Source organism: Lynx canadensis, chromosome B4 (assembly GCF_007474595.2).
Source record: "Lynx canadensis isolate LIC74 chromosome B4, mLynCan4.pri.v2, whole genome shotgun sequence".
In the NCBI taxonomy this organism is placed as follows: domain Eukaryota; kingdom Metazoa; phylum Chordata; class Mammalia; order Carnivora; family Felidae; genus Lynx; species Lynx canadensis.
This window is the reverse complement of record NC_044309.1, coordinates 48,658,635-48,677,772: the sequence shown is the minus strand read 5'-3', so window position 1 is coordinate 48,677,772 and position 19,138 is coordinate 48,658,635. Positions and strand designations below refer to the sequence as shown.

General features: G+C 38.9%; 1 protein-coding gene across 1 annotated transcript in view; it reads right to left on the bottom strand.

Annotated features, from left to right (window-relative positions):
* The window catches only part of PTPRO (protein tyrosine phosphatase receptor type O), a 113,625-nt gene extending 94,905 nt beyond the window's left edge, over positions 1-18,720 (bottom strand). The window contains exons 1-2 of the mRNA XM_032593773.1: positions 18,625-18,720; positions 8,157-8,430 (exon numbers count right to left, since the gene is read on the bottom strand). Of these exons, the coding sequence (XP_032449664.1) occupies positions 8,157-8,430; positions 18,625-18,720 (370 nt within the window). The remainder of the gene's footprint in view (positions 1-8,156; positions 8,431-18,624) is intronic.
* Between the last annotated feature and the right edge of the window lie 418 nt (positions 18,721-19,138).

The following is a 19,138-nucleotide window of genomic DNA, read 5'->3' as shown; positions in this document are numbered from 1 at the left end:
GGATAGTATGGTATGCACATCTTCAATTGTATGAGCTATTGTAAAAATGTGTTCTAACTTTCTGTCAATTTGCATTTCAATAAGCAGTGTATGATAGTCCCTCTTTTTCCATATTCTTATCCAGCACTTGCTCATATCAGCCTTTTTAATTTTTGCCACATGAAATTTGCCATGTGAAAGTTTGTTTCTTTTAATTCATGAAAGAGGTTAATTATCTTTTCTAATGTTAGTCATTCAGCCTTTCTTTTTGTAAAATTGGTTCTTTTGCCTGTTTCATGGATTCTTTTTCCATATTCTTCTGCTAATTTGTAATACAACTTTTGTTGTATTCCACATTCCCACAGGTTTTTTTTTTTTTGGTTTGTTTTCTTGTGTGTGTGTCCTGTGCCTTCCTTCTAGATTTATCTTCCTTGTTAAAACACATCACTTAATAGTTATTTAAGTTAGAGTCTAAGTGTTAAATTCTCCTAGACTTTGTATTCTGGCCAAATTCCTTATCTTCATTCTTGATGTAGTTTAGCTGGGCATAAAATTACAAGATTTCCTCTCACTACTTTGAAGCTATTGCTCCATTGTTTCTTTAATCAATTACGGTGCAAGAGAAAACTTCTGTCATTTTTCCTTTGTAGATATGATACTGGTTTTCCTTTGGTAGGTTCTAAGCTTTTTATTTATTCTTGGTAATCTGCGGTTTCACCATCACATATTTAGGTGTTGTCTTATTTTTGAATTACGCTACCAGGTATTTGGAATGCTTTGTCCATCTACAGATTGATGTCACTCTTCAAGTCTTGGAAGTTTTCATAATCAACTCTTGAAATATTGTGCCCATCATTTCCTCCATTCTCTTTTTCTTGAACTATTAACCTCTTAGATCCTCTCCCATCTTCCTACCTGAGAATTGTAAGGCAATTATAATTATAAAGCAATCACACAGTATTATCTTTCAGTTTACTAGCTATTTAACTGTTATCAGTATAGAATTTATCCCGTCTACTGAAGTTTTTCAATTAAATTTAAATTTGATGCATTCAGATAATTGTCTCATCTAACCAATTAAATATTAAATTAAATAAGTGTATTTTTAATTTCTAAAACATTTATTTTATGCTTTTTTGATGTTTTTGCTTAATTTCTGCCAATCTTTGCTTCATAATTTTTTAATCCCTTTAAATTGATGCAATTCTTATATTTATTTCTTTGAACATCATCGCATACTGTACATTTGTTGTCAGATTGCTATATAAAATATAATTTGCAATGTTAGAGTTGTTGTTTTGATCTTTTTTAGCAGACATTTCTTCGTGTGTTTTGAAATGCAGGCCCTAGGCTAATTTTTTGTTTTCTTTTTGTCCCATTTCTTGTTTCCTGCTGTTGAGGCAGTTTAGCCATAGCTTTCTTTCAGCTCACCACATCCCCTAGTCTAGAAACAGGGCATACGATGTTACCTGAACTTCTTGATATTGCGGGAGATAGAGTGGCTATCACAAATTCATTCCAAATTAGAGGGTAACTAGCTTGGTCCTTGATAGTAAAACTGACTGTGTGTGTTCCTTGCATCTCAAGGCCTCCATCTATAATTGTATCACAGGCAGAAAGCATCTCTGCTCCAAGCAGAAAGCCTAGCTCAGTGCCCATCTAGTATGAAGAATTTCAATCCATATTCTACTGGGGCCCAAGATCAGGGCTGTCTTCTTTCAAATATAGAGCACAGAGGCCCCAGGGCTTCAGTGCACCTCCTTGCTTGGAGTTTCTGTTGTGTTATTCTTAGAGACAACTAACTTATTTTTGAGGCTACCGATGTACTTACGGTTTTCTTTTTGCTTTGTGGTAGGAGTAAAGAGTGCATCACAAGCATGTATTTACTGCATTATTTTCGCTAGAAATCCTAACATTAAATGCCCATTTTTTCTTTTAATCAAAAAAATTTTAATGACATTTAATATGATTATTTTTTCTCATTAGGTGTCCCCATAATAAAATCTGATGTTTAAATTGAAGACTGTTTTGTGTTCCTTAATTACCTTTGAATCATTCATGACAATCATGAATAAGAAGTTTCTTAAGGTTCTGTAGGTGACTAGCTTAGATAGATGATGAAGAAACAAAACAAATGTGGGGCGAATACTATTTTCAAGAAAATGGAATTAGCCCTGTGCTTATGGGTAACTGCTAAGTGCTGAGAGGTGCTTCTTTCTGAGATTGCTCTGTTTTGATGGATTAAAACTAAAAGAGCTGTTGGGTCAGTGACCAGTATCCTTGCTTTTGATGTGATCAATCTAAGAATCTACCTGTTCTAACACATTTCTCTTGAGGGAAAGAAACCTGTGACTAGACCCTCACTTCTGATGGAGAAAAAACAAAAGACTGTTCCCAGGTCCCAGGCCAGAGTTCCTAACTTATGTTTAGACGGTGATCTGGAGGGACACCTGGGCAGCTCAGTTGGTTAAGTGTCTGGCTTTGGCTCAAGTCGTGATCTCATGGTTCATCAGTTTGAGCCCCGTGTCGGGCTCTGATCCTCTGTTTCCCTCTCTCTCTGTCCCTCCCCCCTGCCTCAAAAATAAACATTTAGATGGTGATTTGGAACCTAACCTGACATCTCAGCTCTATTCAAGCAGGCTACTGACGTGAGCTGGCGGCAGCAGCCTCCTGTGGTCCAAGAGTCATGGCTCCCATCACACCCATAAGCTTAGTTCAAGTCTTCACTGTTTCTTTCCCAGAATATTTCAACAGCTTTCCAAATTATTCTCCCTGCCTCAAATCTCACCTTAATTTTTTCTACTTGTTTCTGCTCAAAATCTTTAAGCCTGCAGGCTACCTGGTGCTCTCACTTTTGTCAGAATCTCTGCCTTAAACCAGTTACTTCTACCTCACTGCCTCTGACCTGCCTACTCTGTGTTGACTCTCTTTTGCTTCCAACCCCTTGAGTAATTTTCTATTTAATTACATTGGTATTGTTTGTATTTATTGATCTTATATTAAGTGCTACACATTTTGTTAAGGAGTTTATTTTAACATTTCTCGCATTACAAAATATTGACGTTGTTTTACAGCACCCTCTCCCAAATCAGCAAACGTACGGCCCCCAAGACAAATCTGGCCTGCCACTTGTCTTTATATGACTTGTGAGGTAGGAATGGCCTTTACATTTTTAAATAGTTGAAAAAATTAACAGAAGAATAGTTTTTCATGACACATCAAAATTATATGAAATTAAAATTTTGGTGTCCTTAAATAAAGTTTTGCTGGAACACAACCATGCTTGGTTGCTTCCATACTGCCTATGGCTCCTTTTGTGCTGCAACAACAGAGTTGAATAACTGCAACAACAAAAAAAAACCCAAAATAATTATTATCTAAGTCTCTACAGAAACCCCAACCACTGGGACAGATTACAGACTTAGAAACTAAGATTTCAAGAAAATAACAACCTATCTAATGCTACACATATGGTTTCTAGATTTCTTTACTTGCTTTAAAGTTCATACTTTGAACCACTACTCAAATTACCTGCTTGACAATTTGCCCATTCCAACGCACGATTCAGGATTCTATGACTTACCACTCTGGTATAATAAGGAGCTTTCCCCAATGAGATATTACTATGTCATGTCTTTGTATCTGTCACCATTCCTCATCTCTTACAGGAAGTCTACACTCCTTTGTAAGGTAGTCAAGGTTCTTCTCAAGTTTTCTAGCCTCTTTTCCTAACATTTTCTGGAACCATGGATGCTTGCCATCATAACTCCTTGTAATTTACAAGTGGGTCATGCTATGCAAGCCTCCACTCTTTGCAAATATGCTTCCCTTTGACTCTGTTGTAATGTTTTACATTCTTTACTCATTTAGCAAATTTTCCTTAAATTTTCAATACATTTTTCTTCTAAGGTGCCTTCCCAATGTTTCTTAGGAGAGCTGGGCAGTCTCTCTCACATAAATCTCTTACAGCATTTATATTTTTGTAATGGTTTGTCTGTTTTTTACACCATAGTATACCATCTTTCAGTGTGGGTATTTATTTATCTTTATTTTTCTAGAACATAAGACGTGACATACAGAATGTGCACAATAAATAAAATAAAAACTCATGCATTATTTTTATTTATAATACATTATATTTGTATAATGTATGGATATATGTTTATATTTGTAGAATATATTATAAATATGATATTTGAAGAGTGTCTCTAAAGTGTTTGGCAGTGTTTACAACTACTCTGTCTCAGATTTTACTAACCCATGAGACAGGGGGATATAAATAACATTTCCCCAATTTCTAAGCAATTGTTTTCATGTATTAATGTATCTATTGAGAAGCAACTTCTCTCTAAAGTGCAGATAATATACTGAAGGTTCTCAATCAATTAAATATTAATCAGATGTCAGAGCCTAAGGGTTGTAAAATTCCTTTGAAATGGCCAACTGACTTCTTTGTGCTGATTTTTTTTTTGCCATGTTTCTCAGCTTTCTCTAAGAGCATCAGACTCAGAACAGCTATAGACAAATAGCAAGGGACTGCCCCAAGGCCAGTTGCTTTGTCATTGCTTATTTCATCAAGACAAGCATCTAACACACAACAAATGACTGCAACAAATATACCCTTTTATTCTCAAAAACAATGTGTCAACTCCTTGAGCAGATACTATGCATGTTTCCTAAACTTTAAAAAGAACTGCCTGTTATAAAAATAAAGATGGCAAAAAACACATCATTAACTGACAAATAATGGTAATTTTAGAGCTCAAAACTAATCTTAGTCATCATGTACTTTAATTCCCACTTTTTTTTTAAAGGAGGAAGCTGAAACCAAATGTCACCTAATGTCACCTCATGTCTAGGGTCACAAAGATATTTGTGCCTTAATTCCCAGTTCTTATATTCTGAACCTATTATCCCTTTTAAAATCTGGGGGGATGTAACTGAGTCTTTAAAAATGAGAAGATGAGAGATAAGAAGCTATCATTAATTTTTTGCTCTTTAGAAATCAATGCAAATTTCCTCTTCCACTTAGGATGTAGAAAGCTACAAGTCAATGTCACACTCAACCCCCAACAAGAAGAAAAAGCAAAATAATCCATGAGATCATAACTTTTCTTGAACCTGTCAGGGAAGTGAGGTTGCCAGGCGATCGAATGAACTAAATACTCAGTAGTGGCAAGCCCCCTGCAGACAGGAGGGACTTTCTCACCTGTAGCAGAGCATGGCAGGAAGAGGAAGGGCCCCATTAAAGCAGGAAAGAAGACAGCAACTAAGATCTTAATGAATTCATAAGGGCTGAGTGTGTTTCCAATGACAGTTTAGAACTGCTCTGTCCAAAAGAATAGTTATTAGCCACCTGTGGCTATTTTAATCAGACTCAGAATGAATCAAAATTAAATAAAATTCAAAATTAGTGGCTACTGTACTGGACAATGCAGATATAGAATATTTCCACCACCTTCATTTCTGCGAAGTGAAATAAGTTAGACGGAGGAAGACAGATACTGTAGAATCCCGTGTATATGAAAATCTAAAAAACAAACAAAACAAGGCAAAACTCACAGATGCAGAGAACGGAATGATGGTGGGGTGGGCAAAATTTGTGAAGGGGATCAAAAGGTACAAACTTCCAGTTATAGAATAAATAAGTTATGGGATGTAATGTATAATGTAGTGACTATAGTCAATAATATTGTACTGCATGTTTGAAAGTTGTCAAGAGAGTGAATCTTAAAAGTTCTATTGCAAGGGGCGCCTGGGTGGCGCAGTCGGTTAAGCGTCCGACTTCAGCCAGGTCACGATCTCGCGGTCCGTGAGTTCGAGCCCCGCGTCGGGCTCTGGGCTGATGGCTCGGAGCCTGGAGCCTGCTTCCGATTCTGTGTCTCCCTCTCTCTCTGCCCTCCCCCGTTCATGCTCCGTCTCTCTCTGTCCCGAAAATAAAAAAAAATAAAAAACGTTGAAAAAAAAAAAAAGTTCTATTGCAAGAAACAAAATTTGAGACTCAATGGTGACAATAGTAACTGGACTTGCTGTGATGATCTTGCAGTATATGCAAATATCAAATCATTACGTCATACACTTGAAACTAATGTAACTTTATATGTCAAATGATACCTGATTATAAAAAACGAAGACATGGTAATCTTAAAAGTTTAAAGATATAAAGTCAAACTTCATGCAGAGTTCAAATTATGCAGAGCATAAACTAAAAGAAGTGCAAGGAGAAACAGACAAATCCACAGATATAATTGGAGACTTTCACACACCACTATCCATCATTATTAGAACAAGTAGACAGAAAAGTAGTATGGGTAGAGAAGGCTTGAGCAACCAACTTGACCTGAGATGTATCAAAACTTCACCCAACAAGTGGGTACAGAATACATCCCAAGATAGACCATATTTGCGACCATAAAATGAACTGAAACAATTTTCAAGTAATTGAAATCATATAGAGTATGCCTTTTGATCACAACAGCATTTACCTAGAGATTAATAAAAACGTTTCTGAAAAATGTCAAACTTTTGAATATTCAACACACTTCCAAGCCCACATGTCGGAAAAGGAATCACAAAGGAAAATAAAGATATATTTTGAATAGAACTCATTGCACATGCTAAAATATCAATGAGATATTATAGAAATCTCTTACCATGTACCTACTTATCATTTACTTACTTATCAAATGTCTTTACGAACCGTTAGCTCAAGGGCTGACTGCTAGAGCTTTGTCTGATCTTGAGTGGCTGAATGCATGTTCATGAATGTTAGGTCAGCAACACTTTTATTTTGCTTTGTCTTAGTCTTTTTTTTTCCTCTGCTCTTTCTCCCATTACTTGCTCAACTAAATTGAATTAATATTTATTGTTCACGTATTAAGTATAAAATTCATGCTAGGTGCTTATGAGATTGTGAAGATGAATAATGCAGGACTTCTGATTTCAAGAAATTGTATTATAGCCATTGTATACTTAGATCTGTTGCCATACCTATTAACTCTCAATTCACCTTTTTTCTGCAGCTTGTTTAAAACAGTATTTTAAAGAACAGGCAAGTTCTTCCTTTAATTCTAGTAGGTCGTAGATTTGTTCATTATATCTATAAACCTTGAAGGTCTTGGGTGTGTGCCATTCCATTCCTAATTTTTAGGATTCAATATTGATTCTGAGACTCTGCCAAGGGAAACTTTAATTAATTTTTGACAGACATATTAAAAATATGTCTCCTAGCTTGATTCTGAGTTCTTGCTTCCTGATGTTTCTCTTTCCTTTCATCCCAAGAGAAAAATATCACGATGTTCTTTTCCTTAATTGTGGCGAAAATGATTGCATGTAGCTGACATTTAAAAAATCGCAGCCACTGGAAAATCTGCACTAAAGAACAATAAGCAAAAAGAACTCCACTGAGCCATTAAATTGCTATAGTGATAAATTCTACCATCTTATAGATAACAGTTTTTCTTTCAACATATACCTCAACATATTCAGTAGAGCTTTATCTTACTTTGAGATTAGATACTAAAGTTCCAGACAGTAAAGTGAAAATCACATATAGTTAAAATCACTCCTAAAAATTCCTAATATCAGCATCACTTCTTTACTTTAAGACATGGGCTACTGAAGGTTAAAATGCCAATGATTTGTTTTTCTTGGTGTTTTTCTTGGGCAGTGGAAGCCAAGGCTATTTTGAGGGTGAGGTCAAGAATAGAAACTGATAAATAATGATATCTTTTCTCTCTCTCTCTCTCTCTCTCTCTCAGCTAAAAATGTATAATTAATTTTGAGCAGGTGAAATACGAGTATAAATTCATTGTCTCAAAACTTAATATGAGAATATGTGTTCTGGAAAGAAATAGTTTAGTTATGATCATACTATTAAGTTATATAGCAAAAAACTACATGGCCCAATCATGAATCTAAAATTGTCATTCCGTCTCAAAGCATACTATTTCACTGAGTTTAAAGCAGAGTTTTTAAAAATAAAAGGGAACAGTTAAACATTATCAAATGCTGGCAAGCAGCTGTACTCTTAATATAAAGCAGAACTTTGAATTTACCTCACCTGACTTCAAGGCGATTGATCTTGCCATTCTGGGCTGCCTTCCTTTCAGTGAGAGCCCCAAGAAAATATACCCCAAAAAGAAACACCAGAGGATGATATTACAAATGATGCTTACTTGTTAACACAGTGATTGATCTGGATGGCTTGGTAACCACATTTCCATTTACCACTACCAGAGTGATTATGTAATAAAGGCCATGATAATTAGCCTTAAAGGTAACAGGAGGAGGCAAAGTGCCGTTGAATTCCTCAAATTCGAAGAAGTAATTTTTTGATTCCCCCGTTATCTTCACGACATACACAGATGATGGACTCGTGACATCTGAAGCTTCTAAAGAGACAACGATGCTATTATCATCTTGAACCGTTACGCGGAATGTTGTGGCATTCTGTTTGAGAGAAGAGAAAAAAAAAAAGGACATGAAGGTCAAATTGAGATTATTGGCAATAAAATTATGCTGAGATCATTTTTCCAAAACTAGTATTTGTGATAAGCATCACACAGGTATTTTAGCGTTCAGGGAAAAGCAGGAAGAGAGAGATTTAACCCTCTTATGACTAATGATCTTCTCAGGCTTTCGCTTTTGATTCTTCTCCATTGAAAAGCTGCTTTCCAGTTCATGGATTGTGTCGTGTAATAAACACAACTAAAAAATCGTGGAAATGAGTAAAGAATGAATGAATGAAAATCATCTTGGCACTGAACTTCCAGAGAAGTCCTTGGTTTCAGCTATTCTGGAGAAACTGTATGGTTTGAAGCACTCTATTTTACATTGGAAGGAGTAATGCCGTGGTAGTCCCAGGAAAATTCTAAAAGCATGTTGTAAGGCAGTTATTTCCTCTCTCACTTTTCACCTGTCAGTTCTGAAAATAAAGTCAGGACTGAGAATCCTGTGATAATCCTCCTCATTAAAGGTTAGCCAATCTTTAATAAGAAAAGCTAAAATGCTCTTTGAAGAAGGAACCAGACTGAGGATCACTGGGATCTGTGGGAACGGCAGCGGTTAGGGGAATGAAAACTGCTCCAAGTCTCTAGATAAATGTTTATGGACAGCATTTGAAAAGTCATTGTGTACTTGGTTTAAATATTCCTTCCTGATTCTTTCCCGTACTGCACAAGCAGATTCAGTCCTTCTGCTCTCTGATATCAAACAAGACTCATATACTTTATATCAGTGCTGCTCCATTTTTATTTTTTAATTGTTTTATTTTTTTAAGTTTATTTATTTTGAGAGAGAGCACATGCATGTGCACACACGCGCGTGCACAAATGAGGGAAAGGCAGAGACAGAGAGGGAGAGAGAGAATCCCACGTGGGCTCCGTGCTGTCATTGCAGAGCCCAATGTGGGGCTCCATCCCAGGAACTGTGAGATCATGACCCGAGCTGAGATCAAGAGTTGGATGTTTGGGGCCCCTGGGTGGCTCAGTCAGTTGAGCATCCAACTTCAGCTCAGGTCACGATCTCACGGTCCGTGAGTTCGAGCCCCGCGTCGGGCTCTGGGCTGATGGCTCAGAGCCTGGAGCCTGCTTCCGATTCTGTGTCTCCCTCTCTCTCTGCCCCTCCCCCATTCATGCTGTGTCTCTCTCTGTCTCAAAAATAAATAAACATTAAAAAAAAAATTTAAAAAAAAAAGAGTTGGATGCTTAACCGACTGAGCTACCCTGGAGCCCCACTGCTGCCTTGTTTTTAATTTATCTTCTGGGTCTGTGGGGTCCAAGGAAGTTATTTCACTGCTCTGAACCTCAGATTTCTCTTCTGTGAAAGTGGGACACAAAAACTGCTAATACTTGTTTAGGACTTACATGGATCCAGATATGAAGCTATGTAGTCTATAAACGTGATCATCTCATTTAATATTCAAAACGACCTCATGACATAGGTATTACTTTTCAATCTCAGTTTGTAGTTAAGGAAACTGAGGCTCAAAAGGATGAAGTCACTTGCCCCAGGCCACACATCTAGTTTGGGCTCTTAAGCACTTATCACACAAGTACCAAAATTGAGTTCCATTGTTGTTCCACATATTTATTTATCTTCTCCTCTTGATTTCTTTTCCTGAGTCTGACACACATACACAACTGGTAAGTCTCTGTTAAATGAATGAAAGCATTGCTGATCGCATTAATTATACGTGGACATTTGCCTCTGAGAATTAACCTAATGGTACCTCACACATTGTCAGTAGCCAAATCATGCATACAATACATATATCAGCTCCCTAAACGAGGTTAAAGTGTACCTAAAAGTGTTTTTTCTTATTATTTGGATTTTTTAGAAATCTAGTGTTTACAGGTCCTAGTATTTGTAAGGAATATCTGGCCATTGACAGAAGTTTAATTCTATGTTAACATTTAGTAGATTTAATTGTGTTTATGATATTATAACCATACTAGACCCCAAATCCTCTAGGGCCAGGGGCTGTGTCTCATTGCTAGCTGCATCTGGAGTTCTAGGACCACTGCCTGGCATATGCTAGGTGCTTTGTGATCCGGTCAGTCGTAGGCAGGTCTCTCTAATATAGAACAGTCAGTACGGACTGATGTTTAAAATGTACTTTTATCCATACTGTCTCTCATCCTCAGACACATGGGCAGATTTCTAAAATCGTGTTCTTTTGGTAAACATAATAAACATATAGAAAATGGGACCCATTCATATTGCCAGTGATCCAGACGGAACTGTGACGCTAAACCAAGCATTGAATATCCAGTAACACTGAACTCTGGCTTTTATTAATTATTGGTTATAAATACTGGTTCACCAACTCAGAAAACGGTTACGTTTACAAACATCAGGTTCATAATGACAAGAGTTTTTTGCTCTATGTTTTATTTATTTATTTTTGAGAGACAGAGACAGACAGCAGTGGGGGGGGGGGTGGCATGAGCATCAGAAGGGCAGAGACAGAGAGGGAGAGAGAGAATTCTAAGCAGGCTCCACGCCCAGTGCGGAACCCAACTCGGGGCGCCATCATATCTCATAATCGCGAGATCTTGATCTGAGCCAAAATCAAGAGTCAGAAACGTAACCAACTGAGCTACCCAGGACCCCTGCTCTACGTTGTAGTAGCCAATAACAAAGTTTTTGAGGTAATGAAAAGAGGGATAAATAGACTCAATTTTGTAAAGTGTTTAAGAAACATACATCTAATGGGTCATGATGCTTCACAGACAGTGCAATCTTCCAGGGAAAGAGACTAATCTTCCAAAATCTAATGACAGCTTTGGGCATGATTGTATCAGCCATGAAAATAAGTATTGGCCCATGTGCTCCCAGGTTGCCAAAAATAAATCAGGGTAGGCTAATCAGATTCAGTCAGTGGGACTAATGAGAATAAGGCAGCAGGCCAAGTGAGTCTAGGCAGTGAGCCTAAAGAAATGTCATCATGCTATTTCTTCTCTGTCCTCTTTGCTTCAGCTTTTCCTGGAACCTATATTCAGGAGAAAATACTGAATGTATGCTACAGACATGTAATCCTTGCTGGGTACAGCAAGAAGGAAGACTTACAAGTAATAGAAATGGATAAACTTAGGCAAGGCCAACATGGATTTATTTGGTGGATAGAGAAATATTTAAAACTTTTTTTTTTGAAACCGAGTAATAGTATTGCTTGACTCTGCAATGAAAATATTTTTACTGAAATTTCCTTTGCATAATAAAATTTAATACAGAAATTTCTCCGCTCCAACACCCTCATTTCACACTTGAGAGAACAGCGGTGCAAATGTCACACAGCTAATTGATGTCAGAACAAGGTTTAGGATCCACACATCCTTACATATCCTGGTATTTCTCTTTCACGAACTAGAGGTAAGTTGCTTGAGGCAGCAAAGGGAGCCTGGGTGCTTGGCCTCAGTAAGGAAGGGGGAGCCCAGGAGCCTATGACCTGTTCAATGGTCAGTCCCAGGAAACAGAAGCTACTGGAGACAGAGCGGGCAGCACTAAAGAGCAGGAAAATGCAGGATGAGTGCTTAGAATGTGGGACAAGGAAGAGAACTGGCCTCAGAGATGTTGGAGTCAGACGTCTTAGGAACATCTCTGATAAACACAGCAACTGTTATGTACTGATCCCCTAATCTGGATCAGGCTTTGCACTTGGCATTTTATGTTTTTTGTTTTTTTTTCATTACAACAATCTTTAGAAATAAGTGTCATTTTCCCTATTTTACTCAGAGAGGTTAAATAATCTGCTTAAGAACACACCAATAGACTTGGAATCAGAGGTTTGAGTTTCTATTCCTTTGCTACAGCCTATTATCTGAGAACACAGGGAACCAAGATCTCTTAACTTCATCTTCTTAATCTGTAAAACAGGGGTGATTCCTGTAACTCATGGGATTTTAGTAAGAATTAAATGGCTTTTATAAAAATGCTAATAGAATGAACTCAATAAATATTGGTTGTACTTCAAAGGTTCTGGTGTTTTAGTTAAGTGCTGAATCCCTCAATGACCGTTAAACTATAGAGGTTCTATAAACATCCATTTAACTAACTTCAAAACTCTTTGGGACTCTGTAATCGTGTTCACTTGATGTTATATTTACAGAATATTGGAGAGCTATCCATTTTGTCAATTCAACAACAAACAAACATTAGCTGAGCTCCCACTTGGTATCAGATATCCTGCTGGGTGTTGGCGACAGGCTCTGAGGGGCACTTGAACTCCTGGAGCTTGGACTCTAGTGAGAAAGGCTCACTCGAATGCATAATTTTAACACTATGTGAGTACTGCTAGTTTAGTTACAGACTTTGAAAGCCTGTCTGGTTGATGCCTGTTTTTTCTGCCTGGCTGGAATCCCTTCTTAGATTGCACCTCCTTATTTTGGAGCACTGTTTCTTTCCCACGATAAAGCCAATAAGGGGTCCAATGGGGGTTGCTAATAGTGCCCTACTCCCAGGTCAGTACCTTGACTCAGTCTGGGTGAATCATATTGCCCAGTCCTCCCTTCACGGAGAGAGCCATAGGGAAGCTCATGTGGACCAAGTCAGCCAATGCTTTCTCTGAAATTTTATGACTGGAATTAATGGGAAGGAGCTTTTTTCCCCTCTGGTGCCAAGTATGTATGGATGTAAATCTGGAGAAGTCAGTATCTATAATTTCTGTCACGAAGAAAGAATTGGGGGAGAATCCCTGATACGGTCTGAGGCCCTGGTTTCAGACGTTCTATGGCCCCGCCCCTGGGCAGTTTGGTGACCTGAGTGAATAAATTCCAGTTTATGGCTTACGTCAGTTAAGCTGAACTTCCAAAACTTACAGTCCTGGTCAATACAAGAGAATTGTTCAGTGCTATCGCCATGTAGAGAAGAAAGCAATTAATTCGGCTTCTGCGATGGGCGTGAGGGGAAGGTTTTAAGGTGGAAGTGATGCTTGAAAGAGGCTCAGGAGTTTACCAGGGAAACAAAGGTCAGAGAGTCATCTAGAGAAATGGGAAGAAAAGACTCCACAGTCCTCTGTGGTGTTTGGATCATAGTAGGACCTTCAGAGGGGAGGGTAGATAGCCCAATTCAAGATGTGAATTTGAGTATTTCTTGGGCCAAAAGAAATCGTGGACTGTTTTAATGTAGAAAAGTGACATGATTAGGTCACAGTTTAGAAAGGTCAATATAATTAGGAACATGGGCCAGTATAGTTAGGAATTGCCCGAGTAGGACCACCTAAGGCCAGTGGACTGTTAAGGAGGCTGTTACAACCATTCAGGGAAGACCCGATGAAAGTCTAAGAAAATGCTGCCTACACCAAATCTGCCTGTGTGACCTGCATCCAGAATATTATCAATGCTCCACTGGTACCCCAATCAATGATTAGACTTATGAGAGGGCATTTTAGGAGGAACAATTAGAATATTCTGCTGTGCTAAGGTTACCACATAAGAAGTAATGGGATGCTCAATTCTTTAAAATAGTAATATCAATGGTGCCCGGTGCTCATATAGCATTTACGGCCATACTTCTCTGCAGACGCTATGTAATTCATCCGCTTAGCCTCCTGTGCAGCTGCAGGAAAACTTTTCCAGCAACATCTTCTTTCCTTTTGGTTCCTTCAGGAAGATCAAAGTCCCAGAGCTGTCCTGACAGGACCGAGCTCCTCCTGACACTTTCTCAGAATTATGCACAGCACTCTGTCGGAAATCATCAGAACAGAATTTGGATGTTGATCTCAAAGGCTAGGGATGGCCTCCCACTAATTTTCCATTATTTGTGAAACCTTCAGATGTGTCTTGAGCAGCAAGCATATATCAGGAATGGTGCAGGATGCTGGGGATTCACTCTATTTAGGAGTAAAGAGGAAGACAGGTAGTATGTGCCTTTGTCCTCACGAGCACTGCGTCTGACCAAGCATAGCGATGGTGATGATGGTAAGGATGATGATGAAATCACAGTAAAGAACACTAACTTACACAGCTATGTGCTTGGTATGTGCCGCCAGAAACTGCTGTGAAGCTCCTCCAGCAAGTTGCTGGTATTTACAATCTTCTGTGTAATACCAGATTTCTTTGTATGTGACCTAAATGTATGTTTTCAGGTGGAACATGTCAGCTCTCCCTCCATGCCCGAGTCCACATTCGTGACAGTTCAACCTCCATATTTTACATGCCTAGATACCTTCACTTCTGTTTTTATGATTTCATAATGCACAGTCCTCATCTCTTTTGCCTCTTTTTTGGCAAAGGGGTCCACACTCACACGTCAGGCAGGTGATATAAATGTGAGAAGCGGTCTAGTAGAACAGGATTGATGGATGAAATAGCAAACGGGAGGGTGCACACATTACCTAAAAGCGTCCTTAAAATGCACAATTATAACAAAATAAAACTATGCTGGCCAAAGAAAACACATTTGAAGGTCAGTGTCAGCCCAGAGGCTGACAGCTCATTACACCCGAACTTGTTGCATTGCCATTTCCTTGATCAAACACCTTATCTTTGGACCGGCAGCTTCCGATCATACTCTTTGCTCTGCCCAACCAGAGTGCAGAATGGTAACAGAATTCCGTTACCCCCTATGCATTCATTTAAAATAAATACAAATGGCATTTCCTTATCAAGTTACCATGTATGTGTGTGTTAACTGGCATTTTATTTTTATTTATTTTTCAGAGAAAGAGAGCTTGAACACACGATGGGGGAGGGGCAGAGAGAGAGGAAGAGAGAGAATCCCAAGCTGGCTCCTGTGCTGATGTGGAGCTCGATCTCCCAAACCGTGAGATCGTGGCCTGGGTTGAAATCAAGAGTTGGACGCTTAACTCACTGAGCACCTCAAATGGCATTTTATTATATACATATGAATGCAGTAATGATTTCCTGATTCCCAATACGGACTTGTGGTGGAAGCTGTACAGAACTCTTAATTTTGGAGATTAAACGAAACATGCCTAAGGAAAGAACTTAATCTGGCATTTTTAAGTTGGAAGAATTATGTTATGCTGCAGAGATGTGCCAAAATTCAATGTGATATTTAGGAAAACAATAACAACCATATATCACATTTTATATTTTATAAAGCACTTTCAAACACATTTTCTCATTTAATCCTCAACCCGTCTCGTGAAATCATCATCTCACTTCACAGATAAAAACACTGTGGTGCAAAGAAATTAAATGGTTTCTCCAGGCTACTCTGTTATAATGGGGAGGAGCTGGCACTCAAGGCAATTCTTTTCTTTTGTTCTTTTTTAAGTTTATTTGTTTTGAGAGAGAGAGTGAGAGTGAGTGTTGAGTGAGTGGGGGAGGGGCAGAGAGAGAGAGAGAGGGAGAGAGAGAGAGAGTCTCAGGCAGGCTCCACACTCAGGGCCGAGCCTGATGCAGGACTCGATTCCACAACCCTGGGATCATGACCTGAGCTGAAATCAAGAGTCAGTTGCTTAACTGACTGAGCCACCCAGGCACCTCAAGGCAATTCTTTAACTGCAAATTTTATGACTCTATAACACTACAGTCCCCAGATTGTAAGATCCTGGAGCCAGAATTATTTCCCAAACACTACTTTTCATATCTGTATTTAATTGGTGGTGAACTCCCTCAGCACAGACCATGACTTATTCCTCTAGATTATGCTTCATAGATACTCCAAAAGGCCGGTGTCACAAAAGAGGCAACTTTGAGAGAGAAAAAGAAATTCTGGAGACAGGCAAACCCGGGTTCAAGTCCCACTTAAGTGATACCTTCACATTTTGACTCTTTGAACCTCAGTTGCTTTGGGCAGATGGTGGTAATACTAGAATGACTGGGCTTTTGAAGAAAAGCAAACAAGACTATATGTGTGCATTATTTAACCCAACACCTACTACTTAGTAGATTCTCCAAACACAACTAATTGTTACTACGAAATTTCTGATCTGCATTTTCACACTGATTTTCTTTGGAACGTGTAAATTTTAGAAGTTGTATCTTCTTAGGACACTAACACCATGATTTATACATGGTTCAGCAGCTCTTCTGCCTTTCAGGCTATTCATCCAGCAATCAGTATTACCCCTTTTTGTGGCATCATGAACAAGAGCAGCCAGTATTTCTTTTTCTCTTATGCCTGCGTATAAGCCTGAGCTGCCCTAGTTGACTAAAGGTTACCATGGGAACAGTTGTGAAGCTGTGCCTGGCTGATGATTGACTCAGGAGGAGGTGGGTCCACAGTCCAGGAAGCCACAAAATACATTTGTTCTCAACAGTTCAATGATCAGGCCACTCCTAAAAATAGGCAACATTCTTCTGGTTAAATGTTTTCACAAAAAATAGGGGTTCCTGGCAGGTTAATTCTATCTGGGAAACAAGTGTTACTTTCATAAAACGAAGCACTCAAAAAACGTAATTTTGCCTGAATTTATTATTCCTCAAACCTCCTTTCTATCCTTACCAGTATTCATAGTTTTAAAAGAGTGTTACCTAAGAAAGATGCTTCTGAAAAATGTAGCTGTCCCACTTATTGAAAGATAATGTGGAAGATGATGGTGCTAATCATTTATTTTAGAATGGATGAGTTCAGTCAAATTTCCCCACAGGCATGAAGTGTCTCTCCAACTGTGACACCAGTTAATTAAATCCTGATGATAGCTAACAAAGAGTGCAGTCTCGTTACTAAACATGTAGTTCACAGCATATTTAGATGTGACCTTCATGACCTTTTGTGAGCACTGACCTTTCATGCCCGTGAGTTGTTAACATCCTCAGCAGCAAAACTGCCAGACCTTCAAAGCATATAGTTTCCTGTGCCCTCTGCCGTCATTGGGGTTTTATGGTTTTTTTTAGAAGACTGATCCGTCCGTGCCAGATAAATTCAAGCTCAGAAGTTAAGGGAGATGAAGTACATTGCTTTACATACACGCTTCTGGCTCGATGTTTACCTTCATGTAGTTTTTGAAAATTGAGTGCTTGCTGTATGCGTGGTGCTAAGGATACAATGATTGAGAAAAGAAATCTGGTCATTGTCGCAATGGTCTTTGGAGTCTACAGCAAAAGAGAAGAAATACACTATTTTAAGTAAATGAATAATTACAAGTGTTGAGAAGTGCATAATGATGAAAGACCTAGCAGGAGGATCTAATTTGGAAGAAGAGTTCACACAGGTAAGTACAGGCCTTAAGTCAGAGTTGACCTGATGAGGAGCTGGAGAAAGAATAGGATCTCTAAAAAATGTTGAGCCTTATGCTAAAGGCAATGGGAAGCCACTTATAGGTTATTAGGAGCGTGAAATGACTGGATTTGCATCTGTAATAGAAGAATATATTATGTTAACCGCTGGTTCTCAAATTTCTATTGGGGGGACTTTTAATAGAAAACTACTTGGTAACGAATGAACCACCTGGGATGGAAGGGAACACTCTACAGATGTGAGCACAGGCATCTAGGCAAACAAACAGAAACAAAAATAAAAAGGGTCAAACAAGTTACAAGGAAAGCTTCAAGTTACAAAGAAAAGAATGGCTTTATTCCAGAAAGTAAGAGAGCGAGGTAAGAGGGAAGGGACTAGAAAAAACAGAGAGGAGAGCCAGCAGGATGGTGTGATGCTGGCATAGGGAAGGGAAATCAGTCAGTGGAAATATCCAGATGGAGGAGGTCAAAGAGCACTTTTAAAACTGGAAATGCCTAATGTTCCACTTGAAGTTAGCATTTTGTATAGTAAACACATATCCATCTTCCCAAGTCCCAACCTTTAATAATATCTGCCATACCCGCAGATGCTTCGTGTGAGTGGGTCATTTGTGGAATTTGCAGAGAAGGCTGAGTTTCCCATCCATGTGTTAGGACACAGAAGCCCTATTTGTGGAACTTGGCGCCTGAGGGAGGAGGAAGTGAGAAGGCAAACCTCCTGGAAAGTGACAAAAATCCCAAGGTAATTTGAGCTTTCATGGGACATGGGAAGGGATTTAAAGCTAATTTCACTGAGGCCCTCCAAGGGGCAGGAAGCTCCTTCTGGTTATATTGCAGAGAGCTGGTTGGTGAGGACAGGCAGAAATAAGTGTGATCGAAGTATTCTATTACGGATGCGAAGGTGACTAGGACCAAGATGTCAGCAGAAATTTAGACAGTGTGTTCCACAGAACTCAGTGACCTGAGATTCGAGTTGGTTGTGGTATGGATTTTATACACACTCATCATCGTCATCATCATCATCATCATCATCATCATCTATAGGAAAGACTGTCGATATTAGCAGGGTCAGAAAAAGGGTGACGTGTATCATTCACTCAGTTCAGTTTGATGCATAATGGAGTATGAGATGCCTGTGGACATTCAAATGCAAATGCCAAGTAGCTGGCAAGATATATGGATCCAGAATTCAGAAGAGAGCTCGGCATCAAATATTATTTCACGGATGGCAGCTGGGGCCCTGGAAATCAAGGAAATACCATTGCATGGGACTACAACAGCTACTATTAAGAAAGCTTATACATTTAAAAAAATTTTTTTAATGTTTATCTATTTTTGAGACCAAGAGAGACAGAGCACAAGCAGGGGACGGGCAGAGAGAGAGAGGGAAACACAGAATCTGAAACAGGCTCCAGGCTCTGAGCTGTCAGCACACAGCCCAATGAGGGGCTCAAACCCACGTACCGCAAGATCATGACCTGAGCAGAAGACGGACTCTCAACCGACTGAGC